This window comes from Procambarus clarkii, chromosome 60 (genome assembly GCF_040958095.1).
Source record: "Procambarus clarkii isolate CNS0578487 chromosome 60, FALCON_Pclarkii_2.0, whole genome shotgun sequence".
Classification (NCBI taxonomy): Eukaryota; Metazoa; Arthropoda; class Malacostraca; order Decapoda; family Cambaridae; genus Procambarus; species Procambarus clarkii.
In genome coordinates, this window is record NC_091209.1 from 8,199,303 (window position 1) to 8,214,410 (window position 15,108).

The 15,108-nt window shown below is 46.7% G+C and overlaps 1 protein-coding gene across 2 annotated transcripts in view; it reads right to left on the reverse strand.

Moving 5' to 3' along the window:
• The window catches only part of LOC123766904 (lysosomal-associated transmembrane protein 4A-like), a 57,755-nt gene that overhangs the window by 12,757 nt on the left and 29,890 nt on the right, over positions 1 to 15,108 (reverse strand). For both annotated transcript variants that reach the window (XM_069307445.1, XM_069307446.1), the window contains 2 exons: positions 11,466 to 11,595; positions 9,798 to 9,880 (listed from right to left, as the gene is read on the reverse strand). In XM_069307445.1, coding sequence (XP_069163546.1) covers positions 9,798 to 9,880; positions 11,466 to 11,595 — 213 coding nt within the window. The remainder of the gene's footprint in view (positions 1 to 9,797; positions 9,881 to 11,465; positions 11,596 to 15,108) is intronic.

Sequence of the window (15,108 nt, forward strand, 5' to 3'; positions counted from 1 at the left end):
GAAGAACACATTATCGACTGTCCACTCCATGGAAATGGGCTGAAAGTGAAATAACATGTCTGCAAGAACACTGGATACAATCCACATGTGAACTGCACGGAAAACCAACCCCCGAGGAGCAAGAAGTCAAGCTACCCAAATAGTCTAGCTCCAATGAGTGAAGGACAAGAGAGACCTGCAATTCAGAGCACGAACCACCAGGAAGCAGTTGAAATGGAACCAAATGACAGCAAGGAAGAAGATGGATCCTTTGCAGGACAGGCCACACCGCCATAAACTCTCATGCTGTACTGTACACCCAATGGAGGGGGGTTTGGCTATCAACCCTGGGAGGCCTGGTGCATGCTGATCACAAAGCCCTAATCCAGAGCCAAGGTGTCTGACCATATCAATCAAGAGGGAAAGGTGGCACCACAGAACCCCACCCTGAAAACTCCAAAGAGGAAGCCGGCAAAGCAAGCGCCAACAAAGGGTGGACAGGGACTGAACCGAATGGGCCTGGCGATAGCAAAAGTGGCAGTACTGGAGGAACCAGTACATTGCCCGATGGCAAACTGTCTAGAAAATACTATGCCGACAAAACTCAGGCTCCCGCACAATTGCTCTAACAACCGACAAGTCACTGGGGCTGATCCAACACCAGAAGTTGATGCTGCTGCAGATTGAGCAGAGCTTCAGGGTGCAGGTAAAGATACTGACCGAGTTCAATTGAACCCCAACCAGGTCTGAACCTGGGATGGAACCAACTGTGACATCTGCCAGTTTCCTAGGAATCCAAACCTGGCAAGCTAGGAAAGAATCAGATTTCTGACAAGCGGACATGTGGACGGACTGGGGACCCGAACAGATGTAGCTGGGGTCACAACTATCCGTGCTAATCTGGTAAAAATCCTAGGAGCTACATTCCAGCCAAAGGGCAGAACCTTGAAGTGGTAAGCCTGATGCTTCACTTAAAACCCTAACTAGTCCTGGAAACTTGAATGAATAGCAATGTGCCAGTACATGTCCTTGAGGTCCAGAAACACTATCCAGGAATTTGCCTGCAAAACCAGTCAAACCCGAGGTAAAGTGGTTGTGCAGAAGGTTAGATAGGAAATGAAGCTGTTCAAATAGAAAACACCACCTGTCGTAGAAGGTGATGAAGCCTGGAGCAGGGCAGAGCCGAGTGAGGCCTGGGGTAGAGAGCTCAGATGCGGGGCAAGTGTGGCACTCTGAATGCGGGCGGCAGAGTCGAAGAACTCGGTGCGGATGTTATGACCCATGTATTTACCCGATTCCTAACTACTCAATTTATAAACAGACTTTTTATCATGCCTCAAATTACCGTATTTGTCAGAGTACAAGACGCACTTTTTTTTATATTTAAATGTATCAAAAAAGTTCCCTGCGTCTAATGGGCTGTATTACGGATGGGAGACAGAGGGGCATAGGCTAGGGAGCCGGACGAGCATACTGGGTAAGTTTGCTAGGCACAAAAATTGTTGCCAGTAATAAAATATTGAAAGCAAGCAGAGTTATCACAGTCTATTATCACAAACGTATGATACGTCGAAAGTTATGAAGGCGCTCGCATCATCTTACCCAGTATACATAACCCACACCTGATATGGCATACATTAATGACTTATAGATAAGACATTTATTCATTATCTAAATGAAAAATGATCCTAGATTATTGAAAGGAATGTTCAACTTTCATCCGCCTGTCGGCCATTTGCAATGCGTGAATGACACCACCACCAGAGCGCTGTGATGGTGCGCCGCCCTGGTGGTCTGATGTGGCAACAAATCATCACATCCAGAAATACAAGTTTCACATCCATTATAGCAATTCTCTTGCCCAAAATATAAAAAACTACACCACAGCTGATCTTAGAGGAGGTAAGAGTTGTGGTACAAAATCCACTTTAAATATCTTTCAATAAATGTATGATGAAACATACTATAATTTTAGTCTTTTTCCACAAAATGTCCTTGTAAAATAGGGGTGAATCCTATGCGAGGATGTCTCTTTTATGCCGGCAAATACTGTAGTTATGTATTACAATTGCCTATATTTCTTGATTCAGTTCATAGTGCTATGTTATTTTATTTATTGTGATTGTATTGCAGTTATGCTATTATATTACAGTGTTCTATTATACTGTATAAGAGTTGGTTAGTGGAGCGGTGACGAGTATGGTCACTGGTGTTGGACGGGTATTTGACAATATGGGTTCATGGAAGCATCAGTGGTACCAGCTGTGTGTGTCACTGAATGGATATTATTTTCAGAGGAGGAAGTACTGTATAATTATACGAGTTATTTCAAGTATAGTATGTATAATGTATTTAATACGCATGTTAATAAGTGTATGGTGGTGTTTACCACAGTGAGGAGGTGCGTGTTATATTACGTGGCATTGTGGCATTATGAGTCTGGTATTCATGTGATTTATTAATAAGCTGTACATATTAATGAGAGTCAGTGGTCAAAAGCCCATAATCAGTAATTATTAATCTTGTCTGTACTTGTTTATTTTTATTTGTGCCCTTCACAGAGTAAACCGGTGTTCCATTATTAGTACAACAGTGGTTTTTACTTAATGAATCCTGTAGTTAGTATTTATGATATCAGGCCCATAAGGAGCTTTCGGAGCTGCTTCCAGAACACTAGCTTTACCAAGTGCGAGTGGTAACAGCAGGACAAGAACGTGGAAGCTTGATGCAGCCGGAGTCTGGCTGTCTGCTCTGTGTTGAAGCTGAAACGTCTAGTGAAGGTAGGAGCTGGACACGTCAAGTGTTATGTTGTTGTTGGCAAATGTTGATGTGTGGTATCTCTTAAGCATCTGTACTGAACCACTGTTGGAGATAGACTGATGGTGATTCTTTGTTGTTTTAGACTCGGCTGCTCAGAACAAAAAGTTCCAAGCAGCACTGGCTATGGGGAGACTGCTTATATTACAGGTCCACACCCTGCCTGACCATCATCTAGCAGGTTTGGGAAGTAAGTAAGTAATTATCAAAAGAAGGCACCAAACCGGGAAGGCTATGTAGCACCATCAAATGCGCAAAATAATCAGAGGGCGCTAAATATCACCAAGGATGCCAATACGAGAACAAAAACGCATAAGGCGAACGATATCAAAAGTATCCGAGTCACCAAGAATTCTATTGAGGGACAGGTGACCGCGAGGGGCGGTCGGAAAGCAAGACACGCTCGTCCTGGAAGTCAGGACATTCAAGAAGGACATGCATGACCATAAGAGGGACAATGCAACTAGGACAATAAGGAGCAAGGCGGCGCTCCATCAAGTGACCATGGGTTAAGCGAGTATGGCCAATACGCAATCTCGCCAGAGCTGTTTCCCACCGCCGGTTACGGTGGAAGGAGGACGGCCACGAGGAAACACAACATTTAAGAGTACGTAGCTTGTTACCAGTAACAGACAACCAAGAAGCCTGCCAACGGGTAAGGACTGAGGAATGGATAACCGGGTAAAAGTCAGAATACGGAATGCCTTTACGAGAGATGGGACAAGAGCGGACATCTTCCTTGGCGGCTGCATCCGCACGCTCATTTAAAGACACCAATATGGCTGGGAACCCAACAAAACTCAACTGACTTAAATTTACTGTGAACAAGAAACAGCCAATGCTGGATCTCGACAACTACTGGATGAACCGGATTAAAGGACCCGAGAGCCATGAGGGCACTACGAGAGTCAACAACAACTACAAAGGAGGACTGATGACGAGAAAGCAGGAGACGAAGAGCATAGAGAATAGCATAAAGTTCCGCTGTAAAGATACTAGTCTCCAGAGGTAAGCGACACATATAAGTGCAATCAGGAAAAACAACAGAGTAGCCAACACTGTCCGCCGACTTAGACCCATCGGTGAAGACAGAAACGGAGCGGGAGTGAGAAGAAAAGTGCTCAAGGAAAAGGCGTTTTAGAACCGTAGGAGGGGTAAAAGCTTTAGCGATACGGGTCAAGGAAGTATAAAACCGCGGAAGAGGGACTCTCCACGGGGGCAAAGAAGGAACAACACGAGGAGAAACATTAGAAATACGAACGGAAAGAGAATCCTGGAGGTGAGATAACCGGACAGAAAGAGGGAGGTGGTGAAGAGGAACAGGAACCGCAGGAGGGGTAAAAGCTAAAGCCCGACAGAGGCGAGAGGAAGGATGTTGTAAGGACCGCGCAAGATAGCGAAGACAGTAGCGATCACGGTGGTCCTGGAGAGACAGGAAGCCAGTGTCAACATACAAGCTAAGGACGGGAGTCGAACGAAAGGCACCAGAACTGAGGCGCAACCCAGTATGGTGCAAAGCATCAAGACGCCGAAGAGTAGAAGGAGAAGCAGACGAGTAAGCAGGGCAACCATAATCGAGCTTAGACAGGACAAGAGAGGAATGTAAAGCAAGGAGAGTGCGCCTATCTGCTCCCCAAGAAGTATGGGACAAGACCCGAAGCAGGGTAAGGGCCTTAGAGCACTCAACACGGAGGTAAGAGATATGGGGAGACCAAGACAAACGAGTGTCAAGGAATAACCCCAAAAGATTTGCGGAATCTTTGTATTCAAGGGGATGACCATAAAGTGACAAAGAGGGGCGAAGAACAACCCGTTTCCGCGTAAAAGTCATGGCACAAGTCTTAGAAGTAGAGAACCTGAAGCCATGATCGGTGGCCCAAGACGACACGGCATCAATTGCAAGTTGAAGCCGGCGCTGAAGGAGAGGCGAATCATCACCCTGACAGCAAAGGGTAAGATCATCAACATAGAGAGTGGAGAAGACACCAGAAGGAAGAGAAGAAAGAAGACCATTGAGGGCAACCAGAAAAAGAGTAGTGCTCAGAACACTACCCTGGGGCACACCTTCGTATTGCTGAAAAGAGGCAGAGCGCGCGGTACCAAGGCGCACCCGAAAGGAACGACGGAAGAGGAAGCTGCGGAGAAAGAGAGGGAGATGACCATGAAGGCCAAAAGAATGAAGTTGAGATAGAATATGATATCTCCAAGTAGTGTCGTAAACCTTTTCCAGGTCAAAAAGGACGGCAACAACGGAGGTCTTCGCAGCAAAAGCAGTACGAATATAGACCTCCAAGTTCACCAGGACATCTGTCGTGCTGCGGCACTTGCGGAAACCAAATTGAGAAGGGGAAAGGAGGTGATGGTGTTCCAGGAACCACATCAGACGAACGTTAACCATACGTTCAAAGAGTTTGCAGACAACTTGTAAGAGCAATAGGGCGAAAGTCCTTAGGGGAAGTACCCAGAGACCCCGGTTTGCGAACAGGGAGGACAACGGCATCGAGCCAGTCCTCAGGGACTCACGACAACTCCCAGATCCGATTATACAGACTCGGTAAATACCGAGACGTGCACGGAGGGAGACGGCGAAGCATCTCATAATGAATACCATCGGAGCCCGCCGCCGTAGAACCGCAGAGGGCCAGGGCAGAACGAAGTTCAGAGAGAGAGAGAAGGGATCATTATAGGGTAGGTGAAGACGAGTGCAGAAATCTAAAGGACGAGACTCCAGGACAGGTTTACGAAGAAAAGATTGGGGAAGATGAAGACCAGAGCTAACAGAAGAAAAGTGGGAACCCAGTACGGAAGCGACCTGCAACGGGTCCGCCACAAGAGTATCATGGAGGTGAAGGACCGGTGAAACATCGGGAACGAATTTACCCGCTATCTTGCGGATACGCTTCCAGATCTGGGCCAGAGGAGTTTCGGACGTAATTGTCGAGACATAAGATGCCCAACATTCACGTTTAGCCGTACGGATGGCCCTACGGGCCACCGCACTCGCTTTCCGAAAGAAAAGAAAAGAATCGGTCGTCTGCCTACGGCGGTGCCTCTTCCAGGCTGCACGCTTACAGCGGACAGCCCGAGCACAGTCCGCATTCCACCAGGGAACGCACTTTCGTGGACCCCGAGAGGAAGAGCGAGGGATAGAGCGGAGGGCAGCGTTGAAGACAGCGTCATGAAAAAGGAGGAGAGCGCGAGAGAGAGGCAGAAGGGAGAGGTCAGAGAGTAGCACTGAGGGAAAATAGGGTCCAGTCCGCCTTAGCAAACTGCCACCTAGGGAAAGAGAGGGAAGGGCGAAAAGAGAAAAAGGAAACAAGGATGGGGAAATGATCACTTCCATGGAGGTCATCAAGAACCTGCCACGTGAAATCAAAGTAAAGAGAAGAGGAGCAGAGAGAAAGATCAAGACAAGAAAGGGTGCGAGTCTGAGAGTCCAAATGAGTGGGCTCACCAGAATTCAGAAGAGACAGGGAAGAAGATAGGAGAAACGGCTCAAGAAGGCGACCCCGGGTATTCGTCAGAACGTCACCCCAAAGAGAATGACGACAATTGAAGTCACCCAGCAGGAGCACAGGCTCCGGCAAGGAGTCTAGGAGGTGTTTCAAATCAGGAAGAGAAAGCGGGACACTCGGGGGGAGATAAATGGAACAAACAGTGTACCATTTCCCCACAAAGATACGAGCAGCAGAACAATGGAGAGGCGAAGGAAAAAGTAAAGGCACAAAGGGAACATCAGCACGAATCAAAAGAGCAGAAGAATTAGAAGCCCCAGCAACAGCTGGGAGGGGGGGGGAGAGAAAGGAATAGCCACGAAAACGACCAGGACGAGCACCAAGCATCGGCTCCTGGAGACAGACAAGGGCGAAAACCGCGAAATCAGAAGTTGGAGTTCGAGGAAATTGGCGTAATAACCTCGAACGTTCCATTGAAGAATGGACAACGACGAGAAGAGAAAGGACAAAAACAGAGAACAAGGAAGAAACAAAGGCGAAAGAGCAACAGAGCACGTTAAAGAATATCAGGGTCGGGATCAGGGTCAGCAAAGTCAGGGTTAGGGGGTATGGGTAAACTGAGCAAAGACGGAGGGAAGGAAACGGGAGAACAGATCAGAGGTGGGCGGGCAGGGTCCGGAGGAGGAGGAGGAGGAGGAGGAGGAGGAGGAGGAGGAGGAGGAGGAAGAGGAGGAGGAGGAAGAGGAGGAGGAGGAAGAGGAGGAGACAACGGAGAGGAGCAGGCAAGGACAGCAGCAGCAAGAGGAGGGGTAGAAAGAGGGGAGCGTACCTCAGCAAGGGCAGCAACTGAGAGGGAAGCGGGGGCTAAAGAAACCTCCATAGCAGGAACAGGGGTCGCAACCACCGAAATGGGAGGGGAAGGAGCGAGAGAGGCAGAAGTAGGGGCCGAGAAAGAAAGCGAAACCTCCTTACCCGCCGGGGAGGAGGAAGGAGAGGAGCCAGGTTTACGCTTCTGACGTAAAGAGACAGGTGTCCCAGCAACCACGTACTGGGCAACGGATTCTAGCGTCTCAACAGGAGAAGCTGAACGAGAGCACACATGACGGCCGTTTGGAGAGCGATGGACATCAGCCCGCACCGACAGGCGGCGGGGAGAGTCAAGAGACTGAGGGGAAGGATGGGAAGGAGGAACGGAGGGAGACGAGGAAGACACAGGAGACACGACAGACCGGGTAGAAGGAAGGGGAACCCTAGACAGAGGACCAGAAGGAGGATCCTTCGGTAGACAACCCAAAGGAACAGAGGAGGGGGCAGTGGGCGCAGCAGGGTCCAAGGCCCGGAAACAGTTGTGAGTCTGAGGAAGGTGGGAAGGACGAGGAGAGGAAGAGCGCAACACGCGAGCATAAGAGATATTAGCATAAGGCGGGAGCCGGCGAACCTGGCGTCTCGCCTCAGGAAAAGATAAACGCTCCCGGTGCTTCAAGTTGAGGACGGCTGCCTCAAGCTTGAAATGGACACACACACGGGAGAAGGTAGGATGGGCCTCACCGCAGTTGAGGCAACGAGCCTGGGGAGAAGTGCACTCCGACTTAGAGTGACCTTCGCCACCACACAAAGGACAGAGAGAGACAGTCCCGGAGCAGCGGAGGGCACCATGCCCAAACCTCCAGCACTTGTTGCAGAGCCAAGGAGAAGGAATGTACTCCTGGACAGAGCACCTGGCACCAGCAAGAATGACAGAGGGTGGAAGGGTCCTAGCATCAAAGGTAATCTTCACAACCCGGAGAGGTTGACGGCGACTACCACGAGGGGGACGAGTAAACGTGTCCACCTGGAGAATAGAATGGCCCTGGGCAGCAAGGATATGCCGAATATCGTCGTGGCAGTCGCGCAGGTCCCGAACGCCGGTCGCAACATGGGGCGGGAGCAAAATAGTGCCAACACTGGCATTCAACTGAGCGTTCTTCGAGACCCGAACAGGGGTCTCGCCAAGGCAGGATAAGGCAGCCAACCGGGAAGCAGCATCCTGAGAAGGAGCAGCAACGACACGTGTACCGAGACGAGTGGGGTTGAAAGTAATGGAGGCATCCACGGAATCAACGAGATGTCGACGGAGGGAGAAATCGTCAGGAGGCGCAGAATCAAGAAGGAGGAGATCAAAATATTTGGCCCACGAAGCGGGACCAAACAAGGCTTGATAGGTAGCAGAACTGGAAGGAATCAAGCGAGGGTGGCCGTGACGAGGACGGCGGTGAGAACCCCCAGAGAGAGAGGGGTTAAAAGGCGCAGTAGTTACAACTAGAGAAGGAGCCGTGCCAGGGGACGAGGTAGTCACCACTGGGGGCTTGGGGCTCGACCCAACCACAGAGGGAGGGAGGGGAGCCAGGGGAAGGAATCAGAGAAGCCAAAGGAGGAGCAAGGTCGGGGCCCAATGCAGCGGAGGCTACAGAGCCCGGTCTTCCAACACGGACTGACTCGGGGGCTTGGTCGCCCACCCCACGAGCCTGAGACGGTAAACCAGAAACGGCCGAAACAGGGGTCATCATCATTACGAAAAGAAGAATTCATTCACGAATGTACCCCCACACCCACCATGGAGCCACAATTAGAGGCAGGACACCCAACAAGAAGCTATCGCCGATCTTGCCGGGGCCTCCTAGGGGTGTGTCGTGAGTATACGCCCCACAAACGCCACCTTAAGAAACCGACAGTTCGTCGAGATCGGGTTCAGTGACGAAAGGGGGATTGACAATAAAAGGTTCCCCTCGCTCTCTACGTCGGGTACTACAGTTCTACGGGTGCAAGAGTATGCCTCCTCAAGCACCCGGGCGTCAAAATAGAAGAAGGTCAAGGGAAGAACCAGAACAAGCAAAAGGTCGGCAGGAAATGGCAAGCAGATAGGAGAAGAGGGGGGAGAAAAACGAAACAGAAGGAAAAGGAAAAGGTGCCCAGCAGAATTGGAGAGGACGGCAGCAGGAGCACGAGGTTAGAAAAGGACAGAGGACTGTCCCAAGGAGCATCACACTCCGGCAGCCGCCCACTAAGCCCCCACACGGCGACAACGAGCTGAGCGGGGAGGGGGCAGGTTTGGGAAGAGGCATGAACTGTACACTTGGGAAGCGGTATTAACTGTACACTTGGGAAGCGGTATTAACTGTACACTTGGGAAGCGGTATTAACTGTACACTTGGGAAGCGGTATTAACTGTACACTTGGGAAGAAGTATTATCTGTAATTAATGGACTAAGAATTAACAGACCATCTCATTATCTGCACACAAGCTAATGAGAATATGGAGCAAGTATATTACCGACATAATATACTTGCTACACCTGAATAGTACACAGGCTGCATTTTAAATACTTGAAAATTCCAAATGCCCTTGCTGGGGCTAGAACCTCCGCCCGTGTGATGCAAAGCTGAGTGATGTACCATCACACTACAAAACATGGAAGTCTTTATGAAGTTGATCACAACCCAAATGCACTTAGGAATGGGGATGAACGAGTTCAACCTCATGCATGTATGTATACTGTTCATAATTACCTTCAAAATACCATGGATCAACATACTGCTGAATATCACATTAAGTGTAGCCACCACCATGTGTACTGCAACCATTGTAGCCACTGAAAATTTAAGTAAAGATTAGAGATTAAATTAAACTTTCACAAATATTACATTGTCTATTTTGAGTGTTAAATTAAGGAAACTATGCCCAAGGTCAGCAGCCCATTCTTTTGGGCATTTCCAATGCTATTAGACTGATTGTACTAAATTGCCTAAACCTAACTTAACCAAGGACCCATGAATAGAAAACAGGAGGAGATCGTGTCAATTTTGAGAACTGCTATGATATTTAGCACATCAGTTTTTGGTCTTTGGGGATTTATATGTCAAAATGCAATATATTATTCGAGAGGGCGAGTTGTACACATACACACACGTACACAAATGTACACACGTGTACACGTGTTCGACTACATGAACGATCTAGCAGAAGGAACACAATTATATGAACATGTTTGAAGATGATGCTAAGATACTGGGGAAGATAGGAGACATGATTATCATGCCCTACAAATTGATCTAGATGAAATAACTGCTTGGAGGGACATGTTGCAAATGGAATTCAATGTGAATGTTATGGAATGTGGAATTGGAGAAAATAGACCTTACACAACTTACAAATTATGGTGGAAAGGAATTAATGAACTCTAATAATGAATGAGATCTAGGGGTGGTTTTGGAGAGTAAATTGCCACCAGAGGAACATATAAAGAACATTGTGAGAGGAGTATGTGTCTTTCCAACTTGAGACTTGTCATTAATTACATGGATGATGAAATACTAAAGGAACTGTTCATGACTTTTGTGAGACCAAAATTGGAATATGAAGCAGTTGTATAGTGCCCATATCTCAACAAGCACATAAACAAACTGGAAAAGGTGCAAAAGCATACTACAAAATGGCTTCCAGAACCAAAAAGAAAGTTATGAAGAGGCACTAGAGGCGTTAAATATGCCAAAGCTAGAACATAGAAGACAACGGTGATTTGACCACCACTTACAAAATAATAATAGGAATTGACCAAATTAACAAAGAGGAATTCCTGAAACAAGCAACTTCAAGAACAAGAGGACACAGATTCAATCTAAGGAAACAAAAGTGCCCAATAAATACTAGAAAGTTTTCTTTTGCAAACAGAGTGGTAGATGATTGGGACAAGTGAGAAAGTTGTGGAGGCCAAAACCGACAGTGTTTCAAAGCATTATATGACAGAGTACCAAGAAGACAGAACATCTCATCCTATAACTATAATTGGGTATTTACGAAACCTGTCCTAACATTTCCTAACGTGAATAAACTGTCGTACTAAAGCGCCCTATCCTAACCTGCTAGAGAATCCAAAACAGAAAGCAGGGACAGTGTCAATTCCTTGAGTCACTACCATTTTCAAGCACGACTATTTTTGGCCTTTGGTAAAGTATGCGTCAAAATGCAACATTATTAAGAGGATGGGTTAAATTACGCACACCCACACTTCTTGTTCTCGACAATGATTTGTTAATACAGTACAAGAGTGATCTACTATAAAAATTTATTGGAAGGGAAGGATAAGGATGCATAGGACAGTATCAACTGAATGCAATTACCGGTAAATAGTGTAAACTCATACGAACTAAATTTCTGAATACTGAATATGAACACACCTGCATATCCTGCTAACTTCTCACAGTCCTCTTTCTCTTGACTTTTGTAACATTCTTTTCTTATTGCTGCTTCTGTATCAACAGTCAGCAATCCATATGAAAAGACTACAATTGTCAGCAATGACCCAATCTGCAAGTAAAAACTTGTATTAAGTAAACAGGATATGCAAGGAAAAAAGGCCACATAATTAGGTGTTTATACCTAGTGTAAAATTTATGTACACAGTCTGTCCAGCCTGTTCACACAGTCTGCCTCCCTGTTAGCCAACCAGTCCTGCCTGCCAGACAACCTGTCCAGTCTTCTCACACAACCTGCCAGCCAACCTGTCAGCTTGCTCGTGCAGCCTGTCACAGTCTGTCTTGTCTGCTAACCCAACCTGTCCTCTTAAAAATAACGTCGCTTTTGGCCGTTTGCCCGTATGGCCGAAAGTGGACGTAATTTGAAAATGAAAAAAAAAATGAAAATAAATTTGGGAATTTTTTTTCAACAATAGTAAGTTAACCCTTAAAATGCGCATCACTTCATATGAAGTGTAAATCGTTTTACCAGTCAACTGCGCTTCACTTCATATGAAGTGTATGGGTACCGCGCACGATTTGAATGGCCCGCGGTGTAGCTGGGGGTCCCATACGCTGCCCAGGGGCTCTAGTAAACAGCGGCCATTTTGAAAAAAAATCCAGCTCACGATCCGATGGCATGGGAGGCCTCAGTTTAGCGAGAGTCACCATGGCGAGCGCACGGTCAAACGCCTCACGGGCACGCACCACTCAGTCCCTCACCCCAGAGCAAATAGCCCACGAATTATTCTCTGAAGGTGAAGAAAGTGTGTTTGACGATTCAGACAACGATGAGGATTATACACAGTTGTCGGGTGATAGTAGCAGCAGCAGTGAAAGTGAGAATGACCGCCATGCCATGGCGAGGCCTATACGCTCTCCCATGCCTCCTCGCCCATTTTCTACCCCAATTCTACCACGACCTCACAGTTCCTGTGGATATTTTCTGTTTGAGGGTGACGAGTCAGAGGGAGGCGACTCCTTTTCTGGGTTTAGTGACTCAGATCAAAGTTTTATTGAGCCTGTGGCTGGTACCAGTGGTGTAACTGGGCGAGAAATTGTCGCGTCAGCAGCATCTCGCCCGGCCAAGCGCCACCGCATGGCACCACATGAGGGACCAAGACCCTCGTGTTCACGTGCACCCACCTCACGTGCACGTAGCCGCCGTGCTTCTCGCAGACGATATTCAGCTCCTGGTCGCCGGTATGCATCGCTTCCTCGCCGTCTTTCCTCTGTATCTCGCAGGACGCCTGGTATACTTGAGTGGAGTGATGGTGACGATTTTATTCCTAATATTCCTCACTTTGACGATAAAGATGTAGGGATTACAAACCTTTTCCCTAATCAAGGTGAGGACATGGCTGAGATGGAATATTTTACAGCATTCTATGATGAACCACTCATGGAATACATTGTACACCAAACGAACCTGCATGCTGCTTACCTGATTGAGAGGGAAATCACAGAATTTTCACGACTGCAGCGTTGGAAAAATACCACAGTGGCGGAAATGTATGTGTTTTTGGCACTGTCTGTTGATGAAGCACTGTCACAAACATGCAATAAATGACTATTGGAGCAAGGACAAGACAATACCAACACCTTTATTCGGGAAATATATGTCACGAGACAGGTTTCAGATACTCCTCAGGTGTCTACATTTTGGAAGTGTTCAGGACCAAACACCTGATGATAGACTGTGGCGAGTGAGGCACTACATGAACGATGTTATTGGAAAATTCAGAGATTTTTACGTACCAGCACAGAAGCTGGTGGTTGATGAATCTCTCATACTTTTCAAGGGACGTGTTCCATTCAAACAGTACATTCCCTCAAAACGAAACCGATTTGGCCTGAAATTTTTTGTTCTTTGTGATTGTGAGACAGGATACGTGTTACACATGATTCTGTACTCGGCTAGTGATGTAGACATTCCCGGTAACGACGAACATGGATTCTCGGGGAGTGTAGTGAAGACCATCATGGCTCCGTGGATGAACAAGGGACACATTTTATACACAGATAATTACTATACAAGTCCCTTGCTAGCTCGGTTCTTGCTAGAAAATAGAACCGGATTGGTTGGTACAGTAAAGCCACAACGAAGGGAAATGCCTGTGTTTGACAACGACATTGCAGTTGGCGAGTGTCAGAGAAGGAAAAGTGATAACATTCTGTCAGTTCGGTGGAAAGACAAAAGAGAGGTGAACTTGTTGACAACAATTCATGATGGAACAATGGTGAACAGTGGGAAAGTGAACCATAAAACAAACGCACCACTATATAAGCCAGACTGTGTTTTAGACTATAATATCAACATGCGGTTGATTGATAAATCAGACATGATGATTGGCACTGCAGAGTGTGTGCGGAAGACATGTAGGTGGACGAAAAAAGTGTTCTTCCATCTTGTGGACATGAGCATGCTGAACTGTTTCAACATGTACCTTGTGAGAACTGGACGTAAGCCCACTTTCCGTGACTTTGTATTTGATGCTGCAATACAGTTATTAGGAAAGTTTGCAAAAGATGTCCCAGGTATTCAGCGGCCCATCATAAACCCACTGTTGCAGCATGCTGGTACTCCACACCTCGCTCACACTGAAGGCTTCCTAGCACACAGACTCAAGTATTTGCCACCTGGTGTGAAGCGTGCAATAGCCCAACGTGATTGCTTGGTGTGTAAAACAACGACACGTAGAGACAAGAAACGGAAGCTTGTGCAAACATGGTGTGAAACGTGTGGTATCCCATTATGTGCTGTCGACTGCTTCAATGACTACCACAGTCTAGAAATCTTCTAAGTGTGCTTCAAAGTGTGTATAGCGTGTGCGAGTGTGTAAATATGTAAACATATAAGCAGATAGCGTGTGCGTGTGTGTAAATATATACAAATATAAGCAGAACATACAATATAATAGACTGTAATGACATATTATATTGCCGTAATTGAAAACATTTGTGTGCGCCTGTGTATACTCAAATATGCAACAATTATTGATACAAAATATGTTCAAACAGTATTTGAAACACAATTAGTGGAAAAAAAATTAGATAAAATGCGCTTAGACATTGTAAATAAATAGCGCGAAAATATATTTGTGGCAACTCTGGCTGTTTGAGGACCGCGCGCAACACCTTCCAGGCGTGTACTGCATGAGCGAACATGCAGATTGTGACGTCATCACCGTGCTTCTCGGCTCTATTGCAACAAAAGTAAGTACAATAGAATTTTTTTTTTATTTTTCCCGTGATCAGTGAACAGAACTTAACAGATTAGCAAAAAAAAAAAATTTTTTTTTTTTTCAAAATGACATGCGCCTGTGCGGATGGCAGGATATTAGACCCCGAGCATGTTAAGGGTTAAGGGTTCTCTGATAAGTTAGGTGGGCAGAAAATTCTCAAAGTTTCAAAATGTTATGAAAAACATTAATTGAAAGTTGCCTATTCTAACCTTACCGAGTAAGCCGGACGACTCAAACAGAAAACGGAACAGTTCGTCACTTTTGTGAGTATTTCATTTCAAAATAACGTCCAAATTTGGCCATAGCACGCATACGAGCCAAAAGTGACATTTTTAAGAGGA